Raw genomic sequence first — 24,162 nt, 5'->3', positions numbered from 1 at the left:
TGAAGGGAACACTGAGGAGACGAGCGTGTGAAGGGAACACTGAGGAGACGAGCGTGTGAAGGGAACACTGAGGAGACGAGCGTGTGAAGGGAACACTGAGGAGACGAGCGTGTGAAGGGAACACTGAGGAGACGAGCGTGTGAAGGGAACACTGAGGAGACGAGCGTGTGAAGGGAACACTGAGGAGACGAGCGTGAAGGGAACACTGAGGAGACGAGCGTGTGAAGGGAACACTGAGGATTTTAGTTTTGGGGGGAAAAGTTCATTTTTGTGTGCAAAAAAAAAACCAAAACACCAGAAATGTTAAATCCATTTATTCATGCAAATCATAAACAAACAAAAATAACTCAGCAGGAATCACAGGTGCCATCATGTTTTAACATCTACGTCCATTGCCCCCACCCACAGGCTGCCCCCACCCACAGGCTGCCCCCACCCACAGGCTGCCCCCTCCCACAGGCTGCCCCCTCCCACAGGCTGCCCCCTCCCACAGGCTTAACACTTGTCTAATCACATTTACTGCAAGACAAACGCTAGAAATACATAAAGTGTTGATTCACTTAAAGAACACAAGCCCAACAAACAGAGAGGATGATCTGATGTCACTACAGTCGACATAACATTCAGTTTAATACTCACACATGACAAACTACAGCTGTGCGCTACAACAGCCCGCGTGAAGCGTGTGATCTACGCTGGATGAAAGCACGAGTTCACAGCGTACTACATGTAGTGAACACGCATGGACACCTCCCTCACTGCTCATGAACGTGTTTGTTTCCTTATTGTACTCTAAGAAGGACGTCATCAGTCTTTATGTTCTGTCCACTAACAGCCCAGTCCGCTCATGGAGCCGATCCGATCCAGCTTCAGCCCGAAGCAGCCTCGGTTCCATCCCCTCCGTGACCGGTCCGGCTCTGCTCGCTTCTGATTGACCAGACTCCCCTTCAGCAGGCGCAGCCAGGGGGTCTCCGCCTGCGGTTGTGCGTCGGCCCATTTGGGGTACTCGGCCGCTTTGGCCCCCGAGGAGAGGGCGGACTGCTCCTCCGGTTGGCTGTTCAACAGGTTCTCCAGGTCGTCCAGGGTCAAAAGGTCATTGTAGTGCTCCAGGAACTGCTCCATGAACTACAGAGGGGGAAGAAAAAGATTAAATTTAATTGTCAGGGAGTGTACGAGGGAATAATTCAATCAGTGATACATTTCATTACTTATTCTTTCCTGCTCCCCCCCCCCCCCTCCTTCTGCACTATTCTCTAATATCTTTCATCCACTCTGAATTCTTCCCCAATCCACTCTTTTTTTCTCCCCCCTCCCTCCCTCCCTGCGTACCTGCACAGCATCAGGAGAAGGGTGCAGAGCGCGAGCCTCCGTGATCTCCAGAGGTGTCAGGAGGAGCAGGGTGGCACAAAGCAGCACAGGACACAACATGGCAGCAGAGAAACGGACGAGAAGAAGTGGAGCAGGACTGAAAACACACCGGCTGCAAGACATGAAGGAGAAATATATAAATAGATTTAGATTTATAGGTTTAATTAACCATCTGTGGCTTCAGGATTTAAACATTTGTATATTCAATAAACAGTTAAAACATTTAAGCAATGCAACAGTGTGTGTAGAAGACGAAGGTGACGCTGAAGTGCAGCCACACAAAGAATCAGAGTTATATTATATATATATTATAAATTATGATTATCATATAAAGTGGAATACTTTCTGCTACATTAAGGAGTTCAGAGACTTTCAAAAAGTAAAACCTGTCGAGAATAATGTAAAAAAACCACCTTTATTTAAACGAGACGTTAACAAAATAAACAGTTTTTCTTACTTTATATAATTTGTTCTTACGGTTGCTTTCAGCTGGAATTGTGCAAATGCATTTTCAACAAATGAGGTCGTTTGCTTTAAAACAAAAGAAACACCTTTAATAAAAGGATTCTTCTAAATGAAAGCGTTGAACACATACAATAATAAAAAGCTTTGTGCGTGCTCACCTGTTTGGTTTCTCTCGGAGCTTCTTCTTCTTCTTCTGCGCTCACAGACTCCTCTCCATCGCCGGCTCTCGGTCTCTGTTACCTCTCACTTGTTGGCACCTGCAGCGAGCATCACTCTCTGACTCCTCCTCCTCGCGCTGTGATGGGATTGAAAGGATGATTTTTTTTCTTCCTCTTCTTGTGTCGGTCTTCTTGGCAGAAGCTGAATGTTGGGGCATCAGCTGAGATGCTGCAGGTTTTGTAGAGCCAGAGACGACCCCCCCCCCCCCCCCCTCCCTCCCTCCCTCCACCCACACCCCCCGCATCTTCCTCTTTTCTTTGGAGTGATGTCATAGCCTTGGTGACCGTGATTGTGATTGCCAAGGTGACTGTGTACTGTGTGCACTCTGAAAGACAAACTGTGCTTCACAAAGCAGAGTCAGAGGGGGCCGGTCAGCTGATGCTCATCAGTTATGAACTCGCCGGATAGATTCATGCTTTTATATCACCACAAACCTAAAGTATATATTTCCCGTTTTATTTCCACTATGCTCCTCGTGCAGCTCAGCCTCCCTCGCTCTCCTTTGTCTCCGAGGTGTTTCCCAGCATGCACTGACCTCCCCTCTGTTGGGTAACTTACAGTCTGTCAGGGCCATCTGCTCCCTGTACCCCCTGCCGCCAAATTACAACACTAGGCGCTGCACGATGCAACACATCGACCTCAAAGTTCAGCAGCCTCTGATTATTTCAAGTAAATAAACCCACAGCCGTTACAAATGAACGTCAGATAGTGTGCAGAATGCAGCTTTGTAAAAGCACTAACAGTTAGAAATGTTTTAGTACTTAGCACCCACTGAATACGTTTAACTCAAATGTGTCCTCAGATAAAAACCTAAGTGCTGCTGCAATCACCGTTAGCCTGTTGTTGGCAAGTGTCTTTACATAACATATCAATCACACATACAGAAATGCACCCCTCATCTCGTCGAAGAGGACAACGTGTGGGAGAGGGAGTAGGCGCAAAGGAGATTAGCATTGAGGGGAGGGAGGGTGGTTAAACCACCATGCATGTGATGTCAGTGTAGAGAGGAGCGCTGCAAGAGGAAAAGTAGGGAACAGAGAGTAGGAGGAGGTGGAGGATGGGAGGGAGACAAGCACCAGGCAGAGAGCGGAGGGAGACCTACAAAAGAGATTGATTACAGGCAGAGGTGGCCAACGAGGCAACACAAAATGTGTCAGACGGAACAAAAGGAGGACATGATTGTAAATAAACAACATGCTGATGCGTTTCTCTTCTAAAGACTGAAACCTGATATGAAACAACGCGCTGTAAGAAAGGAAAAGAATGAAGAGGAGAAGCACGTAGGGCAGTAACTGTCTGGGCAAGCTGTGACAAGCCATTCAACACCGCTGTCCAAACACATAACACAAGCAGACATTCAAAGCGGCTTGTAATGATGGTGTAAATTAACTTGACGTAACCCAGCAGACCCCAACCCTTCACACGTTGGAGTGTCGCTCTGGAGGTCTCTTCAGCGCGGAGGCCGGTGAGTGACGCAGCTTAAAATGAGACAGACAGCCGTAGAGTTCGTATCAAAACCATAACCAGGTTTATTAAAATAAGGCTCGAGTCCATGTCGTCAGTACAAACATCTTAAAAAGAAAACTATACAAAAAGTAAAAAACATGTAAAAATACAAAGTTTTATTCCAGATCAAAGAGTTCAAAGGAAGAGACGCAGGAAGAATACAAACAGATCAGATCAGTTTCTGAGGCGACATCGGCGGGACGAGCGGGCGATGGGCGTCGTCACTTTGGGGGTCTCGCTCTCCGCCATTACAGCGTCTGAGGAAAACATTAATGAAGATCAGAAGTCATGGACTCGTCGTGGTCACGGTGCGGCTCAGGTACTCTGATGGTTGATCGACACATTTTGTTTGGGTGTTAAAGACGTAACCCGCTTGGCTTTGTAGAAATGCATCTTTATTTTCTGTTGACATCATCTGGATTTGTAATTTGTAGATTGATTTAATCCTTTCAAGTTTTATGTTTTCTATCAAATCCATTAGACATATCTGCAGATCTTGGATTAGTGCTGCTGCGGTGCACAGTTCACTTTTAAGACTTCAATCCTCTTAAGACACCTCGTCGTTCAGCCCGGTGCTCCAAACACTCCGAACTTTATTGTATTCTTCCAAAGTTTACCGACTTACTTCCAAAAGACTGACGTGAACTCTGCGTTACACCAACGGCTGAAACGACTAGTCGAGAAAATAAATTAAAAAAGTAATTACAGACTATTTTAATTGTTTTGTGATTTTCAAACATTCCTTCTTTCTATCTTCTACAACGCGAGCACGAGCTGCACGCTGAGGAACACACACGACAACTGCGTTGAGATCACGATGGACACATTACTCAAGATAAACAAAGATTATAGTGAAATCTGATGCGCCGCTTTCACTATACTGCTAAAATAATTAATACAAACTGCTTGTTGTTAAATATATATAAATGTTTTTAAACATTCTTTTATTGAACATTGAAATGAACATAAAAGGCACCAATAAAGATAAAAGAGGAAGATGGCAGCATTTAAAGTCCCTGAGACACAATTAAGTAACTCACCCTCTTCATCCTCCTCTTCATCACTGCTGAAGGTGATCAAAGGTTTCTTGGACCGGCGAGCTCTCTGAGGCGTCACAAAGCTGTCATCGCCGCGGCCAGACGCTGAAGGCTTTGCTTGACCTAAAACCAAAACAAAATGTTTTGTCACAAAAAAAAGAATCGCTTTTCACAGAACAGGAAGCGTGAAAGTGAAATCCTGCGAGCACTGACCTCTCTTTGACTTTAGTCGGCCTCTGGTGGGCAGAGGTGTACGAATGACTGTCTTCTCAGAGGATCCTCCCGTTTGGTTCTCCTCATCCATCTCAGGACTTTCCACATTCTCCAGCCCCCGTGTGTGCACCGCAGTCAGCCGCTTCTCGAACTCATCCAGCTGTGCCTGGGGTCGCAGAGTAACCGTCGGTAAACACAACGATTACATTAAAAAACAACAACTTGGAAATGGAGATGCATGTCGCACCTTGAACTGAGCTTTGGCCCCGCGGCGGAGCTTAGCGGTGATGGAGAGCAGCGGCTGGTAGACGCCCGGCTCGGTTAACTTGTCGCTGTAACACTCCCAGCATTCCTGCAGCCTCTTAAAACCACGCTCACACATGGACAGCAGAGACAGAGACAAGGCCAAGTCACACCACTGACGCTCGGTCCTGAGGAAGAAGCAGAACGAGAGACCAAACCTGATTAGATGTGAGATGCATAGAAAACTCGAGATCCTCAACATACAAACTCATTACCGTAATTTCCGGACTATAAGCCGCGACTTTCCCCCCATTTTTCGACCCTGCGGTTTATATAACGGTGCGGCTAATCTATGGATTTTTACAGCTAACGGCCACTAGGGGAATTCCTAAATCTATGGATTTTACAGGTTACAGTCCACCGGATGCCGGAAAAAGAGCGCGCAAAAGTAAAAGTGGAACCGCGAGTGGTACGAGAGACAGACTGACATTACGAGAGCGAGACAGTTTGTGGGAGGCGTGGATGACTAGTGGCGATAAATCATTCACCAAAACTGGTCGCATGCGAAAAGCAACTTTCTCTCAAGTTTGCGAGTGGATCCTGACAGCGTGGAGGAGTTAAAACATCCACGATCACCAACGGGTTCCGAAAGGCTGGAATGCTGCGTGATGAAGAGGAGGACGCCGCCACAGCAGAGGCCTTTCAGAGGCTGTTCGATTCCGACAGTGACGAAGAGGAGTTCGTTGGTTTTGAGAGCGACATCGAAAGAGAGAGGAGAGTGGCTGACGAAGCCACCCTGAGCCTGTTCGTTTCCGACACTGAAGATGAGGACTTTGGTGGTTTTAGTACGCAGGAAGAAGACGAAGATGAGGATTAATGAATCCCCTCTGTGCACGAACCCTTACATATGGTAATTAAATATTAAAAAACCTGCGGCTTATAGTCCAGTGCGGCTTATATATGTACACATCAGTCAATTTAGCTTCTGCGGCTTATATTCAGGTGCGTCTTATAGTCCGAAAATTACGGTACTCATAAATATGGCTTTGTCCTGACATTCAGACCAAATTTCATTTTCCAGGAACCTCTTATATCTAAATTCACTTTGCCATCGTGTAATATGAAATGTCCTTCCTTTGAGGACTCTGGATGAAGCATGAGTCAGAGGCAGACTGAAGCCGGGCCCGGCCAATTGTTCCATCTACATTCCTCAACCATACGGGAAGACGGTCTCCATGACAGGATGAGTGAAGAAGATGTCAGAGTGTAGATGACATAACTTTATTTGTACGTCTTTCAACAACAAAGCAAATCAAAGTGCTTTTTGCTTAAAAGGAATACAAACAAAAACTCAGTTATAGTAGGGTGAGACAGTAGAACAGTGCCGTGCAAGATATTAACATATAGTCCCATGTGTTTCACTTCATGACATGCAGCGGCACACAGGACGGTGAGAATTACAGTTTCTTCCTGATATGTGATGCAAAGTAATTAAATGCTGCTCATCCATTAACGGTTCTGACTCTGGGGACAGTAAGCCGAGCCGACGGTTCTTAACGGAGCAGAGCAGAAATCTATTTTGGCCCTAAACCAACATTTAGATTTTAAAATCTATTTTTTGATAATCAGGAAGCAAATGTAAAGATCTGGAAACTGGAGTGATCGAATCTACTCCTGGTGTTAGTGAGGACTCCAGCAGCAGCTGTCTGATGGACTTTTTGCTGAGACATAAGTTCTTTAATTCTTAAGGTGTTTTTGTAACCGTCTTAATGCGGATGTTAAACTCTAGGTCAGAGTCGACACCAAGACGTCTGGCCTGCAGCTCGTCACAAAGAATCCAAACAGAAGAGCAACATATCCAAGTAAGAAATCTGTTTGCACTGGATAGAATTATTAAATAAAATGGCAACTCCACCTACTCACTTATTATATTAAACTTAAGTTGAGAGGCGTCGACTCAATAAACAGCTGCTGCATTGTCATCTTGGCCGTAGACTCACAAGTTAGTCTCTAAACACTTCACTCAACGAGAGCCTGAAGACACAGTCCCTGGGTGGAACCAATTATAGTGTTTTAAATTCTAAATTCTGGTTGCATCTGTTCATGCTACTACTTATCACAACAGGAACATGAAGTGCGTTGGAGCGGGACACTGTACGAGGCACAAGGTCCATGCCTGACAGGAGAAACACACAGTGGGGGAAGTAGAAGGCAAGGACCCTGTCCATCTTTTCTATGTCCGTCCCGCTTTAATGGTCACTCTCCCCTCACCCACTAATTACCCACGCCTGCACTGTGCACAAATACAATACTGCAGGGCCGACTCAGAAACGAGCAGGAAACAAATTCAACATCTGCAGGCGAGAGGTGCGACGATGAGAAAGACAGGAGACATTTACTCACTTGGCAGTCCTGAAGCGCTGACACAGTTTCTCCACGAGAGACTCGGTCTGCCTCTCCTTGGTGATGTAGGAGAACAGCTGTCTGAAAACACACACACACACACACACACAACATATAAACAAATATCTCATATTAGCAAAGCTGTCAACTTTCTCCTCAAAAGCTTCTTTAACAAGTCACACTTTTCCCTGGGCCTGCAGAGACCTGCTCAGTGTGGACAAATCCTCAGAGGACAAAGACACATCCTGAAAGGCCACGCAACTCACTTCATGATGGTGTTGAAGTCCTCCGAGGTCATGCCTCTCTCTGGGTCAGACAGGCGACTGATGATATCTGGCAGCAGGTTGTAGATCGCATTGTCCTGAAGGGTGACACCAAGAGTTAAAAACCTTCCCAATTATTCAGGCTCCATTAAGGGTTCTAGATATATGTGTGTGTGTGTGTGTACCTTGGTGGCCAGCTCGTTGAAGAAGTTCAGTGCCAGGCTGGTAATGTGAGGCTCAGGGTCAATTAGCAGCACTGCCACCTCGCTGACTTGACCTTTGACCTTGAGCACATCCTTAAGCACCAACTGCGTAAGAACTGTCACAGCCGTCTGCCTCACTGAAGGAGCCTCGTCACTGAGCCTGGGGGAGCAGAGGATGTGACATTACTGCCCGATTAATTACCCACCTCTTCGGTCTGACGTGATAATGGAGCGAATAAATGATAACGGGGGGGGGGGGGGCTAATGTTGTCATGAATATTTAAAGTTACACAGAAATACTTAAGATTTTAAACCAAGTTGTCAGGGTCTGAAAGGGATCACCAAAGTCATTGCCTGTCACCGCGAGAGGAACATGGACATCAGTGCCAAACTTTGATTTATTTAAATGACTCTCCGCCCCGTGCTAATTGTGCTTGATAGTTAAAAAAAGAAGTCTGGCCATTTTAGTCTTATTCAATGAAAGCTAGTCTTTTTTTAGTCATCAGATTATATTGAACAGTTCAGTTTATCTTACGTTGTGTGCTGCTGGTTTAGTCCTGGTATGACACGTGAAGCAAAGCAGAACAAAAAGAAACCAACTGGTTAAGTGACATTTTGTGGCACTAGAGGAAAATGTCATCACCACAGTCGGCACTCTGGCCCCATGAACGCCCGTCCAAAAATGAAATGACAAACCATTAAATTGACCAACATTGCCGGTAAAAAAAAAGTCTTGCCATCTGTGCATTCGTTACTTCCCACTTCGAGTCAATTAAGCAAAGTAAAGACTTGGTTATTAGGCAGAACGTTACTGAGAGCAAACAACCGTCACAGCCTCGGCTGAACACAATGGGAATGGACAGGCTGTAGCAGAGCAATCTGATGACCAATTTAGATTTACCCTCACCCAAAACCACAGAACAAAAGAAACTAATTAACCATTTCTCATTTATGCCAGCGAGCAGGACTCCTGGCAGAGGATCAGACACTTGTTCATGGCACTCCCACATGCCAACGCAGGAGTTTGCAACCACAACGAAAACAGGGTAATTAATTCTTAATGCGCTTATCAGGAGGCTCCAGGGCAGCAGCCTAGAGAACAGTGGAGGTGTTGGTGTGTGTGGGAGGCAATTAGAGGCCGCTAAAACATGCTTATCAGGTAGAAAACACAACGAGGGCAACGAAGAATTATAAAAGAACAGAATGTTTTACACGGCCGACACAAGTCAATGTGAGCATCATCAACCATTATAATTAAAACCACACTTCAAACAGAAACATCAGCTTCTGCGTTAGCTTCAGGGAAGCAGACAGAAACCAAGTGTGTTTATAATGAAAGCGTAGCTACAAGCATAACCCCCCCGGCTTCACCTGAGATGATTCCCTTCTGCTCATCCAGCCACTCTGTGTAATTACAAAGCACTCGCCATTGGTTCTAATCACAATCCGTAACACACTAGTAATTATGCTGTTCGTTGTCTAAGTACTTCTTGTCTCAGGCGGTCAAGGGCTCCACCCCAGTTCACGGGCGGGGGTGGGTTTTATCTACTGGCCATGAAACGCTGGTCAGTTCCCATGGCAACCGCAGAGGTCAGTATACAAATCGGATATCAGAGTTTACGAACAGATTATCTCAAAGTTTATTTCCCCCGTAAAAAATAAAGTTGTGATGGAGAGAGTAAACTTTTCCCATCATGTGGCTCAGTGGAGCATTGTGACAGCAGCAACACTCGAGAGGAGCGACACACTGAGACGTGGTGGTGGGATCCGGATGAAGATGGCTGAAGTGTACAAGCTGAGGAGGGATGTTAGCTGAGATGAAACGTCATATACAGTACACCCACTCAGCTGAGCCGTCAGGCGGAGGCTATCCTTGGGATGTTGCGTGGAACAACAACAAATCTACAGATACTTTAAAATAATGTGAATCTAATCAGAAGATTATTAATGAGTATGGGTGTGATGATGAACACGAGAACACTTGGCTGATTCATTACATTACCTGGCGTAGAGATTCTGTGTCCAGGGCTCCAAAATGTTTGGAAAACGGACGATGAGGTCTCCAAGGGCTATTATGGCATTCGCCCTGACCACAGGAAGAGTGGAGCGCTCCAGCACCGTAAACATGAGACGGATGTTTTCTTCACACACCGATGGGCTGACATGAGAGATGAAGAAATCACAGCATTAAAAGTCATCCTGATCATTTCACATTCCATTGCTGTGCAGCTTTTTGTTTTGCACGTTATATACATAAACACTCAGTTGTGTGTTTAATAAGTTCACCAAACTCAATAAATCCTACTATCATGGAGATTATAGCTCATGCGAGTTGTATTGCCTTGTACAGGGAGGTGTTTCTGGTATTTAGCCTACCCTAATTTATATAAATATCCAAAGAACATGGGAGTGGGCAATGTTTTTACCTGATCATCATGTACTGAGAGAGTGCCAGCCAGGCAGCGGTGGTGAGCTGTGGGTGGGAATATCTTCCTGGGGAGCTGCAGACTCTCACCAGCAGGGGAAGAAATGAACACAGCAGGTTCTCCTCTAAACATACACACAGGAGGTTGGTGGGGGGGGGGGGGGAGATGTGTAAATAAATATATGAAAACATTGTATTATCAATATGTGATGAACTGAATGTAGAAGATGATAAAAGAGTAGAGTTAAGAGGTTTTCATTACCAGCCAGTAACTCGGTCTCGCAGATCTTTCTGATGAGCTCTGCCTCCGTGTCTTCAGCAGAGGCACCCATCAACCCCAGCTCCTCCTCCATAACGCTCTCATTGGCCGATTGCTGTTGGGAAATCAGAAGAGCTTTACAAAACAGCTTCTTCCTAAAGTATTCCTAGAAATCTACATGGGACATTTCAGACGTGTACCACGCTCTACTGAAGGTGCAGTCAAATGTCACTTCTTCACATGGTGAGTGCCGTTTAATGAGGCTTAAAGTGACACTTAATACTAAAGTGATAATATTTTTAGTGTGACTCACTGTCAATAGACTTGACATTTGGGTAAAATAGATTCCTATAGCGATATGTTTTCAAAGGATCAAAACATCAAATGAACCCTGCTGTTAAAAACCTGTTCCTGGCAGGGTACACCATGTGCACAGAGTGACAGCTTTACACCCTTTTCTGTTGTTCTGCAACAATATAGATGAAACAATAACCAACAGAAATGAAAACAACTTTTAATGCTAATTAAGGACATTTATCTTCCTGTTCCCTGATGGGCTGAACAATTAAGAGCCATCACTCATCTGACTGCGTTATTAAAATTCATCTCGTCGAGACCGTCCTGCTGAGATTCAGGATTGTCAAAATGTTTTCAGCACATAGGGAGGGGGGGGGGGGGGGGGGTTGCTTTGGCTTCAGTGGTAAATTAAATAATCTGCAGAAGTACTTTGAAAAACTTGACTGAATTGAAATAGGGCTGCAACTAATGACTCTTTTCTTGATCAACAGATAAATAGTGTAAACGAGTGTTCCCCAACCACCGGTCCGTGGACCGGTACTGGTCCGTGGGTCATTTGGTACCGGGCCGCACAGAAAGATTTAATTAAACAATATTTTATTTTGAAAGGTTTTATTCACCTGCACAGCCCGTGCACAAGTCAAGTGTTGTGTACAGCCTCATTACCTTAGCTTTGCTGGACGGGCCCTTCTCCTTCTCCTCCCTCTCCTCATTCTCGCCTCTCCTCCTCCGCAGCTCCGTGCTCACACTGCGCTCAAGGTGAGACACCTGCCAGAAAGCCACGCTGCCACACAGAGCCAACAGCTGGGCCAGACACACACAGTTCACTGCAGGAGAGAAAGACATGTGATCAAGAGCACGTTGGACAGGTTATAGGTGCGTTTCCGAATAGTTTGAAGCTTTATTCATAACATGGAGATTTGGATTCTAAAAATCAAGTCGACTGCTGCACAGAAAGATTGTTCATTCTGTTTAAAGCCAGTATTTCAGTATTATATTATTTTTAGAATTAGATTCCAGAGGCGGCTGCGTAGGATTGTTTTGATTGATTCAAACATTTCCAATAACTTCAGAGCCCTGTGAAGTCCAAAAGTCACAATGTATTGAAAAAAGGTAGTTTTAATCATTTCCAAAATTTTAAAACATGTTTTTATAAAACTAAATATTCTACTTTGTTGCCGTTTAGCCTTTAAAATACAACATTTTCACAGCAGTCAAAAAGCAGTTTGCTCTCCTGCATGCCGTACATTAAAGGACATTTTGTTCGATACTTAATTTTTTTTGGGTGGACTCACCTTGTTCAACTGGCTCATTGGACTCTTGAGTTACGTCCTGAATTTGGGTGGCGTCCTTGTTGAGTTCGCCACCTTCTGCGATCTGATCTAGTAGGAGACGAGCGCTGCGCTGGAGCAGCCGGGAGCACAGCTGGTCAGGGGATTCAGCCAGGAAGTAGAGGAGACGGACCGCCTGTTGCATGAAACTCTGCCAGTAAGGGTCCTCCATCACCACACCTGGAGCAGTCAGACAGAGAGCAGTCAGAGGCAGAATCCAAGAGCGGGGAAGGCTAAGACGAACATTTTCCTCAAAAAAAGGGCACATTTGTCTGCATTTACCTTCAGCGATGGCCTGTGTGAGGCAGGTGAACAGCTGGTGGTCCTGGGGCAGTCGGAATGGAGCGCCTTTTGATTGCTGGTGGAAGTAATGCAGTGCACGATGTTAAGACCTTACATGTCTAGACAGTTGTTCCTGCCCCAGAGAGTAGAAATAAATGCTTTTCATTCATACTTAAAATATGCAATAGTAACACACAGCAAAATACAAAGCTACTGTGAGATAACTGTAGTTGGAAATGACAAGGGTGTAATACCCGTCTGTCGCTGAATATTAACGTGGACTCATTAACTCTAAGAAACCTTCCTTCACAAAAGAAGACTTCCTAGTTGTTTTGATAATACAGACAACTCAACATAGGGGTGTAAGCTTTGTATTGTGACACTGATCGGTTTTCAAAAACGCATAATACAATATTTGGCAATCCATTTATACTTCTAAGAGAATGACGCCATTTGCTATGGATAAATATATATACTTTGTTTACTAAAAAGTAATTTATAGATCTCAAAATAAACATAAAATCTTCCTACACTCACCAGACTTACAATTTGAATCCCTAAAAACACCAATTACAAAAATAAACGTCATACATTTTCACGCAGCATTACTACTCCTACATACGAAGTGTCGACAGATACAGAACATATGAAAACTAATTGTGTATATAATCATGTTTTACAGCTGGGGGTGTCAGAGACCTTATAGGGGACTGAAACGTCTTCTTACCCTGACATGGTCCGTGATGCTGCTGATGGTCATAACTGCGTCTCTGGCCAGAAGAAAGTCTTCAGTCACCTTTTCTCCCAGAGCCACAGAACAAAGAGTGTCCAAATTACTGAGGACGACCTCCCTCTCTGCCCTGTTGGATTCACACATAAATAATAGACAATTTAATGTGGGCTGTAAAGTATAGATGTGTGACAAGTGATCATGTGATTATGCAAAGTGAGGTAATAATAACATCTCTGCCGCACTTCACCCTAACCGCTGTGTGCTGGCCTCGCTCGTGCAAGGCTGCTGCCCAGATAATGCGTGTTAGCCGACGGGTTAGGAGAAGCACAAAAGATTTAATAGGTTATGAATGCTGCCGGCTGGATGAAGAGAGGCAGCAGTGTGGGCGGACTGCAGATAGTCTCTTAACTCGCTCGCTCTTCACTACAGCTGTGGCCGTCTTTGAGGTACATTGAGGGGGAACACTAAAAAAATAAATAATATATATATATATATATATATATATATATATATATATATATATATATATATATATATATATATATATATTCAGTGAAATGCACTGGCAAGGAGCCTAGTTATATGGTCGTGACTTCGATTACAATGAGAGAAGCCGAGGTTGAGCTTGTATTCTGACTAATGAGAGTAGCTGAGCCAGGACCAAAATATAAAAGGAAGCTATGCAGTGAGGAATATTGCAGATTTTACATAGTTTTGAATAAAAAACAACTTTAACACAAACTATAACAATGAATTTCTTTTTGCCAATAAATGAAACAGAGTCCTTTCCATTTTAATATACAACATAAGCTTTGTTTGGAGTTCAAATAGGTTCAACTTGAGCTTTTTCAGACGCAGATAGAATGGTTTACTCTGTACTGTACAGACATACAGACTGTATTAACATGCAGATTGCATTGACAGTTTGTGTCCAGTTGTGTCGATCTCAAAGCAAATGAAAGATTAGGTGAGAAAGCAAGCAAGTATTGATGCATCGTTTCGGCTCTTCTGAAAGGCATTTATAGAGACAAGCGATCGAACTATATAGAACAGCTGGTAGCAATAGGTGGCAGAAAATAAAAGGCATTTACAGCACAAAGCATTAAAATGACAGCACCTCTAAATGGATTTAGTCCTTTGAAATGCAGTGCCAAAGCTCATTGAGTCAATGCAGCACCTCTATTTCACGCCGTGTTGCCTTTTATTTCTTAAAGAATAACCGATTAGTTATAGTTTATTTCTTTTAAAGTTCTGCCTCGTTTGCACACAGGTTCAACAACAGGAACACTGTCGCTTTAAGAAGCAATGTATTTTCACGCCAGTGTGCAGTGCAAATTATAATGGGAGTATAATAAGATTTTACAGGCAGCCACATGTAAATGCAATTTACCGTGTCATAAGAAAGGACAGCTCTGTGTTGCAGAAACATCACGACTTCAGGAGAGCTCCATTTAAATCCGTCCTCACCAGTCAACACACCTCTCATCCATAATAAACTATTCATAAACATGCGCAGCACATGAAGCACTACCGTAACAGAATCAGAGTTGATTACAAAATCTGAAAAATATGCAGCATGTCTAATTATCCTACAACTTGAAATCTTTTGATTGACATCCCCACCGACTCTTCTGCACTGTGTGCAAGATGAGATCAGATCACAACATGAAGATGAGAAAGGGATTAAGCACAAGCTGCGATGCGATTGCTCAGTTATTAGATCCTCATTAAAATACCAGGACGAATGATTTAGGAATACATAATGACTGAATTTGGCATTTCCTTTGCACAAAAATGTGTTTTATGCATGCATCGTGAACACTTTGGAAACTACTCCTTAGCTCACTCTACTCAGAGTAAGTGGGGCCGAGTCACAATTCTTACCAAAATTACCGGCAAATCAAAAAGGCAAGAAAAGTTAAAACCTCTGTTTGTAAACTTCTATGACCCCTTTCTTTAACATGGCATAAGACTCCTTAGGAGCACAATGAACATGGTCAATATCTTACCGTGCAGCCATGCCCAGCAGCAACACTGCAGCTCGCCGGTGTAGGCCAGACGTTTCTCGTTTGCCAGTAAACCTCTCCCACAAGACCTGCACTACGATGGACTGGAGAAGGCTGCCACTGCCAAAGAACTCCTGCACCTGAAGGAACCACCAGAAGCATGCGTTTTATTACAAGAGATATAAAATCCAAAATACAGTAAACACCAGGCCTCGAATAGTTTGAAGCTTCATTCATAACGATGACATTCAAATTCTAAATCAACACTCACTGTTTAAACCCAGTATTAAATAAAAGATAAGGCTATACTATCACTATACTTGAAAAACATCAATTTAATACATTTAAAAATTCACAACATGTTTAAATCCAACAAAATATTCTGCCTCAATTCATATATTTGTATCCCGCCACACACAAAGGAAGGAATGCAACTGTATTCACGGTGTGGTCGAGCAGCACAACAAAAAAAATCTAGATTTTCCCCCCCCTTTTTTTGAGGGTGATGAAATCCTAAAATATGACGACCGACATTCAACGTGTCATTTGAAAACCTCGAAAGCTTCGAATGTAAAAAATAATGTCATTCTGTAGAGCCCTAGTAGACTCTATAGATCGTGTGCATGTGATGTCACACTTATTTCCCAACCCGGAAGTCAGCCATGTTGGTTGTATATACACAACCAAGACTGCGCCCGTTCACGTGTGAGTTGCTGCAACACTTCGTAATTTTCTTTGTATTTAAACGTCTAAGATTGAGAGAAAATGCCAATCGTGTGCGCAGTGCATAATTGTGGTCATACCGCTACTCGTGACCCAGAGAAACGGTTCTTTAGATTTACTAAAATCATCAACAACGATCCACAAAAAAGGGATGAACTGCTGTCTACCGAACGCCGTCAGCTGGTTTAGCAACATAACTCGTGAGGATTTAACAGAAGAAGCACAATTCACCCGTGTGTGTGGCGTCCACTTTATATCTGGTAAGAGCTCATGCTAAAGCTATGTTTACGTTAACAAGGATAACATCGCCGCTCTTCTCACTCACAAACTACGGCTTGAGCGGTGCATCTCGAGCTCTTTGAGAGTGATTTACACGGGCATGGACGAGCACCCTGTCATCTTTCAGTGGTTTGGTAAGAAGACTACCAACCCAGCCAGAAACAAAGACATTATAAGCATCTAAGCTCTTGTACGCCTTCATTTGTGCGTTGGTTGCCCACGACGTTTGTAGCACAAGATAGTTCACAATATCCGGATATTCAATCGGCGGTAATGAATCTAAATCCTCAATATAATCCGACGGCTTTAGCGTGTACGGGTCACGGCCGCACATTTGGACTTTTTCCTCTGAATCTTGCCTTTGCAGAGGATCCAGAGAGTCACAATACGGTCGGAGTTGTGTTGTTGTTGTTCGCTTTAGACGCCATTGTTGATTTGTTTTCCAACCAACATGGCGTCGCACACATACGTCACACAGTTTTGTCACGTGTTTGTACACTACCTATACATACACTGAACATTTTGTGTCTGGTACGAACATGTCCCTCAGTATTCCCCATAGTTGTGTGTTTAGTTATCCAGACGAGTGTAATAACAGAGTTACTCACTATTTCTTCAAGACACTGGATCGTTCCCAGAGATGCATCCACCATCAGCTCAGAGAGACTCTCAATAAGTGTGTGGGCTTTTACCCTAATGAAAGACAAGACAGCTGCTATAAGACACGAGTAACAAATCTATTTTTGTTGGTTTGCTTGCGTCACACATAATGCAACTAACATATAAAAGGGTTTTAGCTACAGTTACCAATGTTAACTAGGAAGCCAGACGACCTTCTATTACTGTAATCCTAATGAGACAGCAACTGACTAAATCAGAATGCCAACAGTGACATTTGTATTAAAATAAATGTATAATCAGCTGAAATCACATTAAATTGTCAATGTTAGGGCCCTTCATATTGTCATACATGTGTGAGGCAGTTTTACGGACCTGATGTTGTCTCCTTGAGGGTTCAGATACAGGCGCTTGTAGGCCTGAACGACAGCATCTTTAATGGCAGCGTCAGTTGACCAGACCAGAGGCAACATCTTCCTCACCCCAATGACAGAGTTGGCGACACTGAACTCGCATACAGTCACACAAAACTGCACAGCCTCCTGGACCACTAAAACCAAAAACTTCAGTTGTCAAGTGTGAAAATATGTACACATATTTGCCCTCTGGTGAATATTGCCTTCTACCTGAAGTGGTTTTCCAGTAGAGCATGGTGTTAATGACAGAGATTGCTCTCTCCACTTGTAAGGCGAAGGTTTCTGTGTCTTTCAGGTACTGCACCAACATCTCCTGCTTCTTCAGCTCCCCTTCCTCCCCCTCCTTCTCCCCCTCCTTCTGTGGAGTTGGTGGCAAGTTCTGGCTGAGCTCAGACGTGTCCTCATCAGAGCCTGAAGAAAACATCAGGGAGCATTAAATGTGCTGCGCTATTACTTCCTGCAGATGCTGTACAAATGTTAAGTTACATTTATTCTCTTTGCGGTGAGGCTTTTAGTGCATGTAAGGCAGCCGCATAAGTGTTCAATTTACATTAACCCTATACTAAGAAATAAGCCATCAAATTGCCAGTAATACAGGGTCAGTGTACAGCATGTGTGTGTGTGTGTGTGTGTACATTTTGCAGCAACTCAAATATGTGCATCTGGTAGTGTCCTCTGCTCTTAACCATATATTCTACTCAAACTCTTATATAAAGGCAAATATTATAGAAGAGTCAGTTATAAATTGACACATGAGGAAATTAACTTTTCATTATCTTTCAATGAAGAAGAAATGCAAAGTGTATCTTAAATGGATTTTTGATGAGCGTCTCTGGATAGAAATGTGTCAGGTGAGTGCAGGCATTACCTTTGAATATCAGAGCCAGTGTGTCCATTAAAGTCTCAGGGTTGAGAGTGGACAGAGCAGCAAACCTTTCAGATTCAGGGAAGCAGCTGTGGGCTCTTATACAAAGACGCACAGCATTCCTGCAGAGGAGGAAGACAAAAGAAGTTCCACATCAAATTGTTGGATAATTGACAGTTTGTGAGAAAGAAAATCCCTCAGGTAGTACATTTCAGTCAACATTGGTGATTAGCATCACCTGTATTTGTTGACACGGAGGTACTGAGCAACTTTCACTGCAGTTGCTCTGTCGTCCTCTGCCTCCTTTTCTTCCTCCACGTCCCTGTCGCCCTCTTCCTCCTCCTCCGTTTCATTTTGGGGTTCTAGCTCTGTCTTGACAGTGACAAGCAGTTCAGGCTCCATGGCAGCCCACAGCTCAGATGCTTTAATCACTGCCACTGCAGGGAGGGAGGGAAATTAAATTGACTGAGGTTAAAGCTACAAAGACAATTAAGATGAACGGAAGGAAAAAGATTCAAAATTAAATAAATTAGCAGTAGGACAGAATGCTGTTCTTGGAGAGTTTGTGAAAATGGCCCTCAGATTACCAAAGAGCAACTCACTGCTGACTGAACGTCAAAGAGAGCTGGGTGAACTCTTTGACTTGTACACATTCACACAACCAACCACTCGCACACACACACACACACACTGTAGGCATCATCCCTGTGATTATTCCACTGTAACTTTAAAAAGGAATAATTTGGGTTAAGCCAGGTCACTGTAGGCAGGCCCTTACAGCAGAGCAGGAACGCTCCTCTGCACTGCCAAGATTACCTGCCAGTCAAGACAACGAGGAACCCAGCTCTCATTCAGTTAACTCGTATTCGCCTTGGTCTCATCACTGGACAAAATGTCACGGAGCATAACAGAAACTGTATTTCAATTTCTTTTGAAAGACAGCCTTCTTACCTGGTGCTGTACCCCCCAGTTTCTCTTTCATCTCCATTAGTTTAGCTGCCTCTTTCTCCAGCGGCTTCTTCAGATCGGCACTGCTCAGCTGAAGAAGAAACAAGACATATTTCTGTGAGATTGGGAAATCTGTCTGAGAAAAACCCTCCAGCTATTCTATGTCTAAATCATGTTGCTTAAAGTTACCTTGCAGCTATAGGGGTTGTGTGCAATGAAGGCTGCCAACAGCTGGATGGCGCTCTTCACTGCATTTATAGATTTGTCCATCAGTCGTCCAACACCAAGCTCCATCACCTCACTGTACTTACACAGCGGCAGCGCCTAAACACAGACAGTTTTTACTACCAGGGGAGATTTTGGTATCCTAATGCATTTATAGATTTATTATAAATAAATGAAAACATACTTTGCTGTTGACTATGCGCGTATAGACCTGCAACACACGTGTCCTGACATGAGAATGCGTGTCATGCAGATGTTCCTGCAGTGTGTCAAAGAAGCGGTCGCGGTCAGCTTTGCCGGACTCGTCAAGCCCATCGCCACACAGGACATGCACGAGGATCTCCCCCAACACCTCACACACAGCTACACGCATTGTGTGGCTCTGGAAAACAAGCGGAAAATTGGATTTAATGAGGACATATTCCCTGTCAGTCAAATAATAATGTTTTAGTTTCATGTCAAATCTTGCAAAAATAAGAGTGTGCATTAGTACTAGCCCTCAGATTACCAAAGAAGCAACTCATTGCAAACTGAACAGTAAAGAGAGCTGGGTGAACTCCTCGTCTCTTACACAAAACACACACACACACACACACACAAAACAAACTGTCAGCTTTATCCCAGCAATTACTCTGTGACTGTAGAGGAATAATTTGGGTTGAGCCATGTCACTGTAGGCAGGCCCTTACAGCAGAGCAGGAACGCTCCTCTGCACTGCCAAGATTACCTGCCAGTCAAGACAAAGAGGAACCCAGCTCTCAGTCAGTTAGCTAGTATTCGCCTTGGTCTCATCACTGGGCAACATGTCAACTGATCAGGAAGAAACGTAGAAAGCTCTACATAGAAAGTTTTGAAGGCACAAAGAACAGTGTTTTGAGGGGAATAGAAAGAAAATTCAAATGAGTGAACATGTTCACATAGGTAGTACCTCTCCTTCCAGGTGTGTGATAAGCACACTGATGTTTGGGATCATTAATTCAGGCACCAGGATGCCAAGTTCTGCAATGAAGGAAGCAAAAGCTTTGACCCCGGACGAATCTCTAGCAAGCTCCTCACTTGACCTCTGACCTATCTCCCTGAAGGAAATGGAAAATAAACAAAGAATGAACTTTTGCAGCCAAGGAATCAGTTACAAAACGTTGGAAACTCAAGTACATAATTATGCGTACTGACCTTATAATTTCTCCTACGATCGCCCTGACTCCATATTCTGTGCTCCACACAGACACTGCCTGAGCAAACACAGTTGACAACTGCTCAAAGTGTTGCAGCAACTGGATCACTTTTACACTTGCCCCTGTAAGCGTTTAGAGAGAGTATACAGTAAAAATGTAGAACATATGCTGAATAACAGGATGTCTTGTAATGTTGGTTTTTAGTCTTTATACATGGTGTTCCTGAAACCTGACGGTTATAAATCTTGGTCACTGAGACACTAACCAAGGAGGTGGTTGTACTTCTTGATAAGAACCCCCAGGAGGTGGATTATACAATCTCTGGTGGGTTTGCTCTTGACATGGCTGATGGTTGGGTTCTCAAGTAGTTTATAGCAGCAGCAGGTCACACAGCTAAGAGAAAGAAGGAACAGAACAAAGAATTAAAAGGTTAATTTGGTCATGTTGTAGTAACTTCAAGCCAAAGTTTTTGTGTGTGATCTTTTGCTAAAAGCTGGAAGTCTTAAGAAGTTCTAATACTAACATATGAACTCAAAACAAAACTAATCTTTTCTAAAACATTCCACTGAATATTGTTTCTGTTGAAAATAAAAATCTAGGACTGTGAGGAAATGTTCATCATGAAAACATTTAATGAAGTAACACAGTTCAAGAATCAACTAACCATATTAGATTTGGTGCAACATTGTTAATGGAAAAGCAAAGATCATTTTCATCATATAAGCTTAAATTAGGGCAACAATTGTATTGATGCTGGACAAAGAGCCAGAGAATAAAGTGTAGAAATTAGACCAACTAACTGAATTAAGACCACTAAGTCTGATAATGTACTTTTGCCCAGAGCTCCCCAGTTAGCACAGTACCTGATGAACTCTTCCTCCACCAGGGAGAGGTTCCAGAGGGAACGGACATCCAGCTGGAGGAGCTGGACGAGAGCCTGCAGCACCCTCTCCCTCTCAGACTCCCACTGCTGCAGCCCTTCGCCGCCACCTTTGCCTTTTTTACCACCCTGTGCCAGACAGAAAAAACATGTTAAACTTCATAGATTCTCAAAATCAAAGTCCTACAAAAGACAATAACATTAACTTGCCCTCAGTTTACCAAAGAAGGTAATTCATACTTGCCAAACCAACTTTATTGAAAGTATAGCCTCTAGCCAGCTGATACATATACATCCATACAACAAGACACACAAAGACAAACAAACATCCACACATTGTTTGACATCTCCTACCTGCCCTGTCCCATTGCTCTGGGGGGGCAGAGGTGTTAGAAGGTGACAAGTTAACTGTGGCTGGGCCCTTACAGCAGTGCAATAAAACTCCATCACACTACCAAGATTACCCAGCTAACAGCAGGCTAGAAAATACAATCTCTTGGTCTGACTGGATCATCAAACTTGCCATGATATCATCATGCGGGCATTTAAATGGTTAAACACTGAAACAATATTTGTATTACAATATTTGTATTACCATACCTTTCCAGGTGCCGTAATAATACTCTGTCTATAGGAGGCACTCTCAAAGGTCTCTGTGAGTTTGCAGAGCAGGTATACGCTCATTTTAACTGCATTTAGTTTCTCTTTGCGCTCTGCCGCTGTGATGGAGGTGGAGATGAGAAGTGCTGGCAGGGAAGCAGCAAGGCCACTAACCACTGAAAGGGGGAAAATCGAGACAATACGTTATTATTTACGGATATATTATTTTCTATTTTATAATGTAGTAACATGAAAAAAGGTCTAACCTTGTACTAATAAATCCAGAGTATCCTCTTTCACACCCAGCTCCACTGAGTTACAGTGCCTTAAAAAGTCAGACAGTAGTTTTGTAAGCATACAGAACTTAAAAGCAATAACAGCAGGCTAGAGATGATCAATACAACTCACTGTAGCACGCTGTAGCCGGTGTCAAAGTGTTCCAATATGCACAAAGGCCCTTGGCTTCTCAGGGCTGCCTTAAATTCTGTGGAAGAAGGGCAAACCCTTAGTTAAGTCGCAAACACAGCAATCCAAATAAAAATGCCTGACAAAGAGCAGTTCCAGAACTTACTATGGAGAGAGGGTGGGAGCTGTTTTGGGGACACCACATCTTGAACAACATACTGGTTTATTCCTCCAGTCTTCACCAGGTCTCCCACGCACACAGGCACGAAAAAATCCCACGACATCCCTGCAGCAAGAACAACAAACACATTAATTTAGTTTACTTGCAAAGTTAAATAAACTACTTCATAGTGTCTTTGACCATCATATCAACAACTTAGTCAGTTCTGCCCTGGATTACGTTATACTATAAAACTGTAGTTTATAAAAGGTATATGACAATACACTTGTGTGTGGAGGGGGGGGGGTGAGTTCTTAACATTAACTTGGTGTGCTGGATGATGCCACGGCTGCCATTAACAATAGCGCTAAATTTAACATTCACATGTCACGTTACTGCAACAGCACGGGGCTCAGAATTTAATTTGCTTGTTAAATGAATTAAAACAAATTGTCCGTACGTCTAGTACGGTATGTGTGCTGTGCAAGCTCAAACTGAATCCTTCCTTTGCTACGGTGCGTTCAACTGTAAAGTTAGCTAACGTTACATAGCGAAGTAACGTTAGTATCTCTGATCAACAACTTCATATTTTAGTCAGTACTTCAAGCTTACTGGGAAGCTAAATTACACAAGACTTAATACTTAATTTTCGACTATAGTCGATATGACTTATTTAGGAAAATTAACACGTTTTTCTATTATCCAATCAGTACTGGTTTGTTGTTGTGAATTAAGCTAGCCGGACAAACAACTACTGCTAGCAAAGTTAGCAGCTAACTGCGTAGCTATACTTGTTTTGTTGTAACTGTAATATTTAACGGAAACGACTGTAGCTACACTTGGCCAACAACTCTGTTACTACTTTATAACCACAATGCTCACCTGAACCGACTGCGGGCCCTTTATCCACAATGAAGACCTCTGAAGACTGAGTGTAGCCTGCTCTCTGCGCCGCCGACGAGCAGTTTGAATCCGCAGGTTTTCAAACTTGTATTTTGGACCTCGCGCCAAAGCAATGGAACTCTGACGTCACATGTTACCAAGGCGTTTTACACCGCACTGCCACCTACTGGACAACTATGAGCACTGCAGCGGGAAGACATTATCTTATAACTTCATCCATTAAAATAAGTTTTTAGGTTCAAAATCCTCTTTTGATTGAATTTAATTAAATGCATAAATCTCCTCCAAAGCAGGTTCTTATAATATTACAGAAACATGGTTGATGAAACCACCTGAAGGCAAATTAATTGCTCTTTTCTAATGTCGTCCATATTCATTTTATTTTTTTAATTAAATTATTTTTGTATTATTTATGCAATATGCAATATTTTTTTCTCATTAAAAATGTTTTTGTCTGTCATTGTTTTATTTTGATTTATTAGTTTCCTGTGTACTTCTTTTTGAAAAACTATTAAAAAGTTATATTGCACATATTGGTTATTGTATTCTTTATGGTATCTATTAAAATGTTCTTATCTATATTTATGTTCTTGGCTCTTATGACTTTCCCTGTCTTTCCTCTTAATATATTTATTGTATGCACCAAACATCAAGGGAAATCCTTGTACGTGAATAGTCTTCTTGGGAATAAACCTTACTCTGATTCTGCTAT

At 43.2% G+C, this 24,162-nt stretch overlaps 2 protein-coding genes and 3 non-coding genes across 5 annotated transcripts; all 5 read right to left on the bottom strand.

The window, feature by feature from the left end:
* Positions 1-481: 481 nt before the first annotated feature.
* nppcl (natriuretic peptide C-like) lies at positions 482-2,201 on the bottom strand. Its single transcript, XM_029451659.1, has 3 exons — positions 1,992-2,201; positions 1,330-1,480; positions 482-1,125 (listed from the first exon to the last, which is right to left on the bottom strand). Exons 2-3 carry the CDS (start codon positions 1,426-1,428, stop codon positions 829-831), a joined length of 396 nt encoding a protein of 131 aa, XP_029307519.1. The 5' UTR covers positions 1,429-1,480; positions 1,992-2,201; the 3' UTR covers positions 482-828.
* Positions 2,202-3,557: 1,356 nt separating this feature from the next.
* On the bottom strand, positions 3,558-23,559 carry ncapd2 (non-SMC condensin I complex, subunit D2). The gene is made up of 32 exons (XM_029452322.1): positions 23,430-23,559; positions 22,554-22,673; positions 22,391-22,466; positions 22,249-22,307; positions 21,983-22,158; positions 21,366-21,511; positions 20,768-20,895; positions 20,501-20,624; positions 20,256-20,403; positions 19,512-19,709; positions 19,292-19,426; positions 19,106-19,193; positions 18,393-18,591; positions 18,158-18,276; positions 17,500-17,700; positions 17,249-17,423; positions 16,864-16,948; positions 15,257-15,393; positions 13,242-13,374; positions 12,515-12,590; positions 12,197-12,412; positions 11,568-11,728; positions 10,608-10,719; positions 10,347-10,470; positions 9,923-10,078; positions 7,903-8,080; positions 7,721-7,815; positions 7,455-7,535; positions 5,056-5,239; positions 4,809-4,974; positions 4,599-4,718; positions 3,558-3,815 (listed from the first exon to the last, which is right to left on the bottom strand). The coding sequence occupies exons 2-32, from the start codon at positions 22,669-22,671 to the stop codon at positions 3,733-3,735; spliced, it is 4,197 nt and encodes a 1,398-aa protein (XP_029308182.1). The 5' UTR covers positions 22,672-22,673; positions 23,430-23,559; the 3' UTR covers positions 3,558-3,732.
* LOC115021902 (small nucleolar RNA U85) lies at positions 18,728-19,043 on the bottom strand. The gene has a single exon (XR_003833772.1). It is a non-coding gene; the product is annotated as a small nucleolar RNA U85 (small nucleolar RNA).
* On the bottom strand, positions 19,822-20,127 carry LOC115021901 (small nucleolar RNA U85). The gene has a single exon (XR_003833771.1). It is a non-coding gene; the product is annotated as a small nucleolar RNA U85 (small nucleolar RNA).
* Positions 21,590-21,924, bottom strand: LOC115021906 (small nucleolar RNA U85). Its single transcript, XR_003833776.1, has one exon. It is a non-coding gene; the product is annotated as a small nucleolar RNA U85 (small nucleolar RNA).
* Positions 23,560-24,162: the final 603 nt, after the last annotated feature.

Source organism: Cottoperca gobio, chromosome 16 (genome assembly GCF_900634415.1).
Source record: "Cottoperca gobio chromosome 16, fCotGob3.1, whole genome shotgun sequence".
NCBI classification, from domain to species: domain Eukaryota; kingdom Metazoa; phylum Chordata; class Actinopteri; order Perciformes; family Bovichtidae; genus Cottoperca; species Cottoperca gobio.
This window is presented reverse-complemented; position numbering and strand designations above follow the sequence as displayed.

Coding starts and splice junctions, on each gene's coding strand:
- ncapd2 (XM_029452322.1), bottom strand. CDS start 22,671: ATGTCGTGGGATTTTTTCGTGCCTGTGTGCGTGGGAGACCTGGTGAAG. Junction 19,427..19,511: donor CGCGCATAGTCAACAGCAAA/GTATGTTTTCAT, acceptor GTCTGTGTTTAG/GCGCTGCCGCTGTGTAAGTA. Junction 19,194..19,291: donor ACAACCCCTATAGCTGCAAG/GTAACTTTAAGC, acceptor TTTCTTCTTCAG/CTGAGCAGTGCCGATCTGAA.
- nppcl (XM_029451659.1), bottom strand. CDS start 1,428: ATGTTGTGTCCTGTGCTGCTTTGTGCCACCCTGCTCCTCCTGACACCT. Junction 1,126..1,329: donor CTTCTCCTGATGCTGTGCAG/GTACGCAGGGAG, acceptor CCCCCTCTGTAG/TTCATGGAGCAGTTCCTGGA.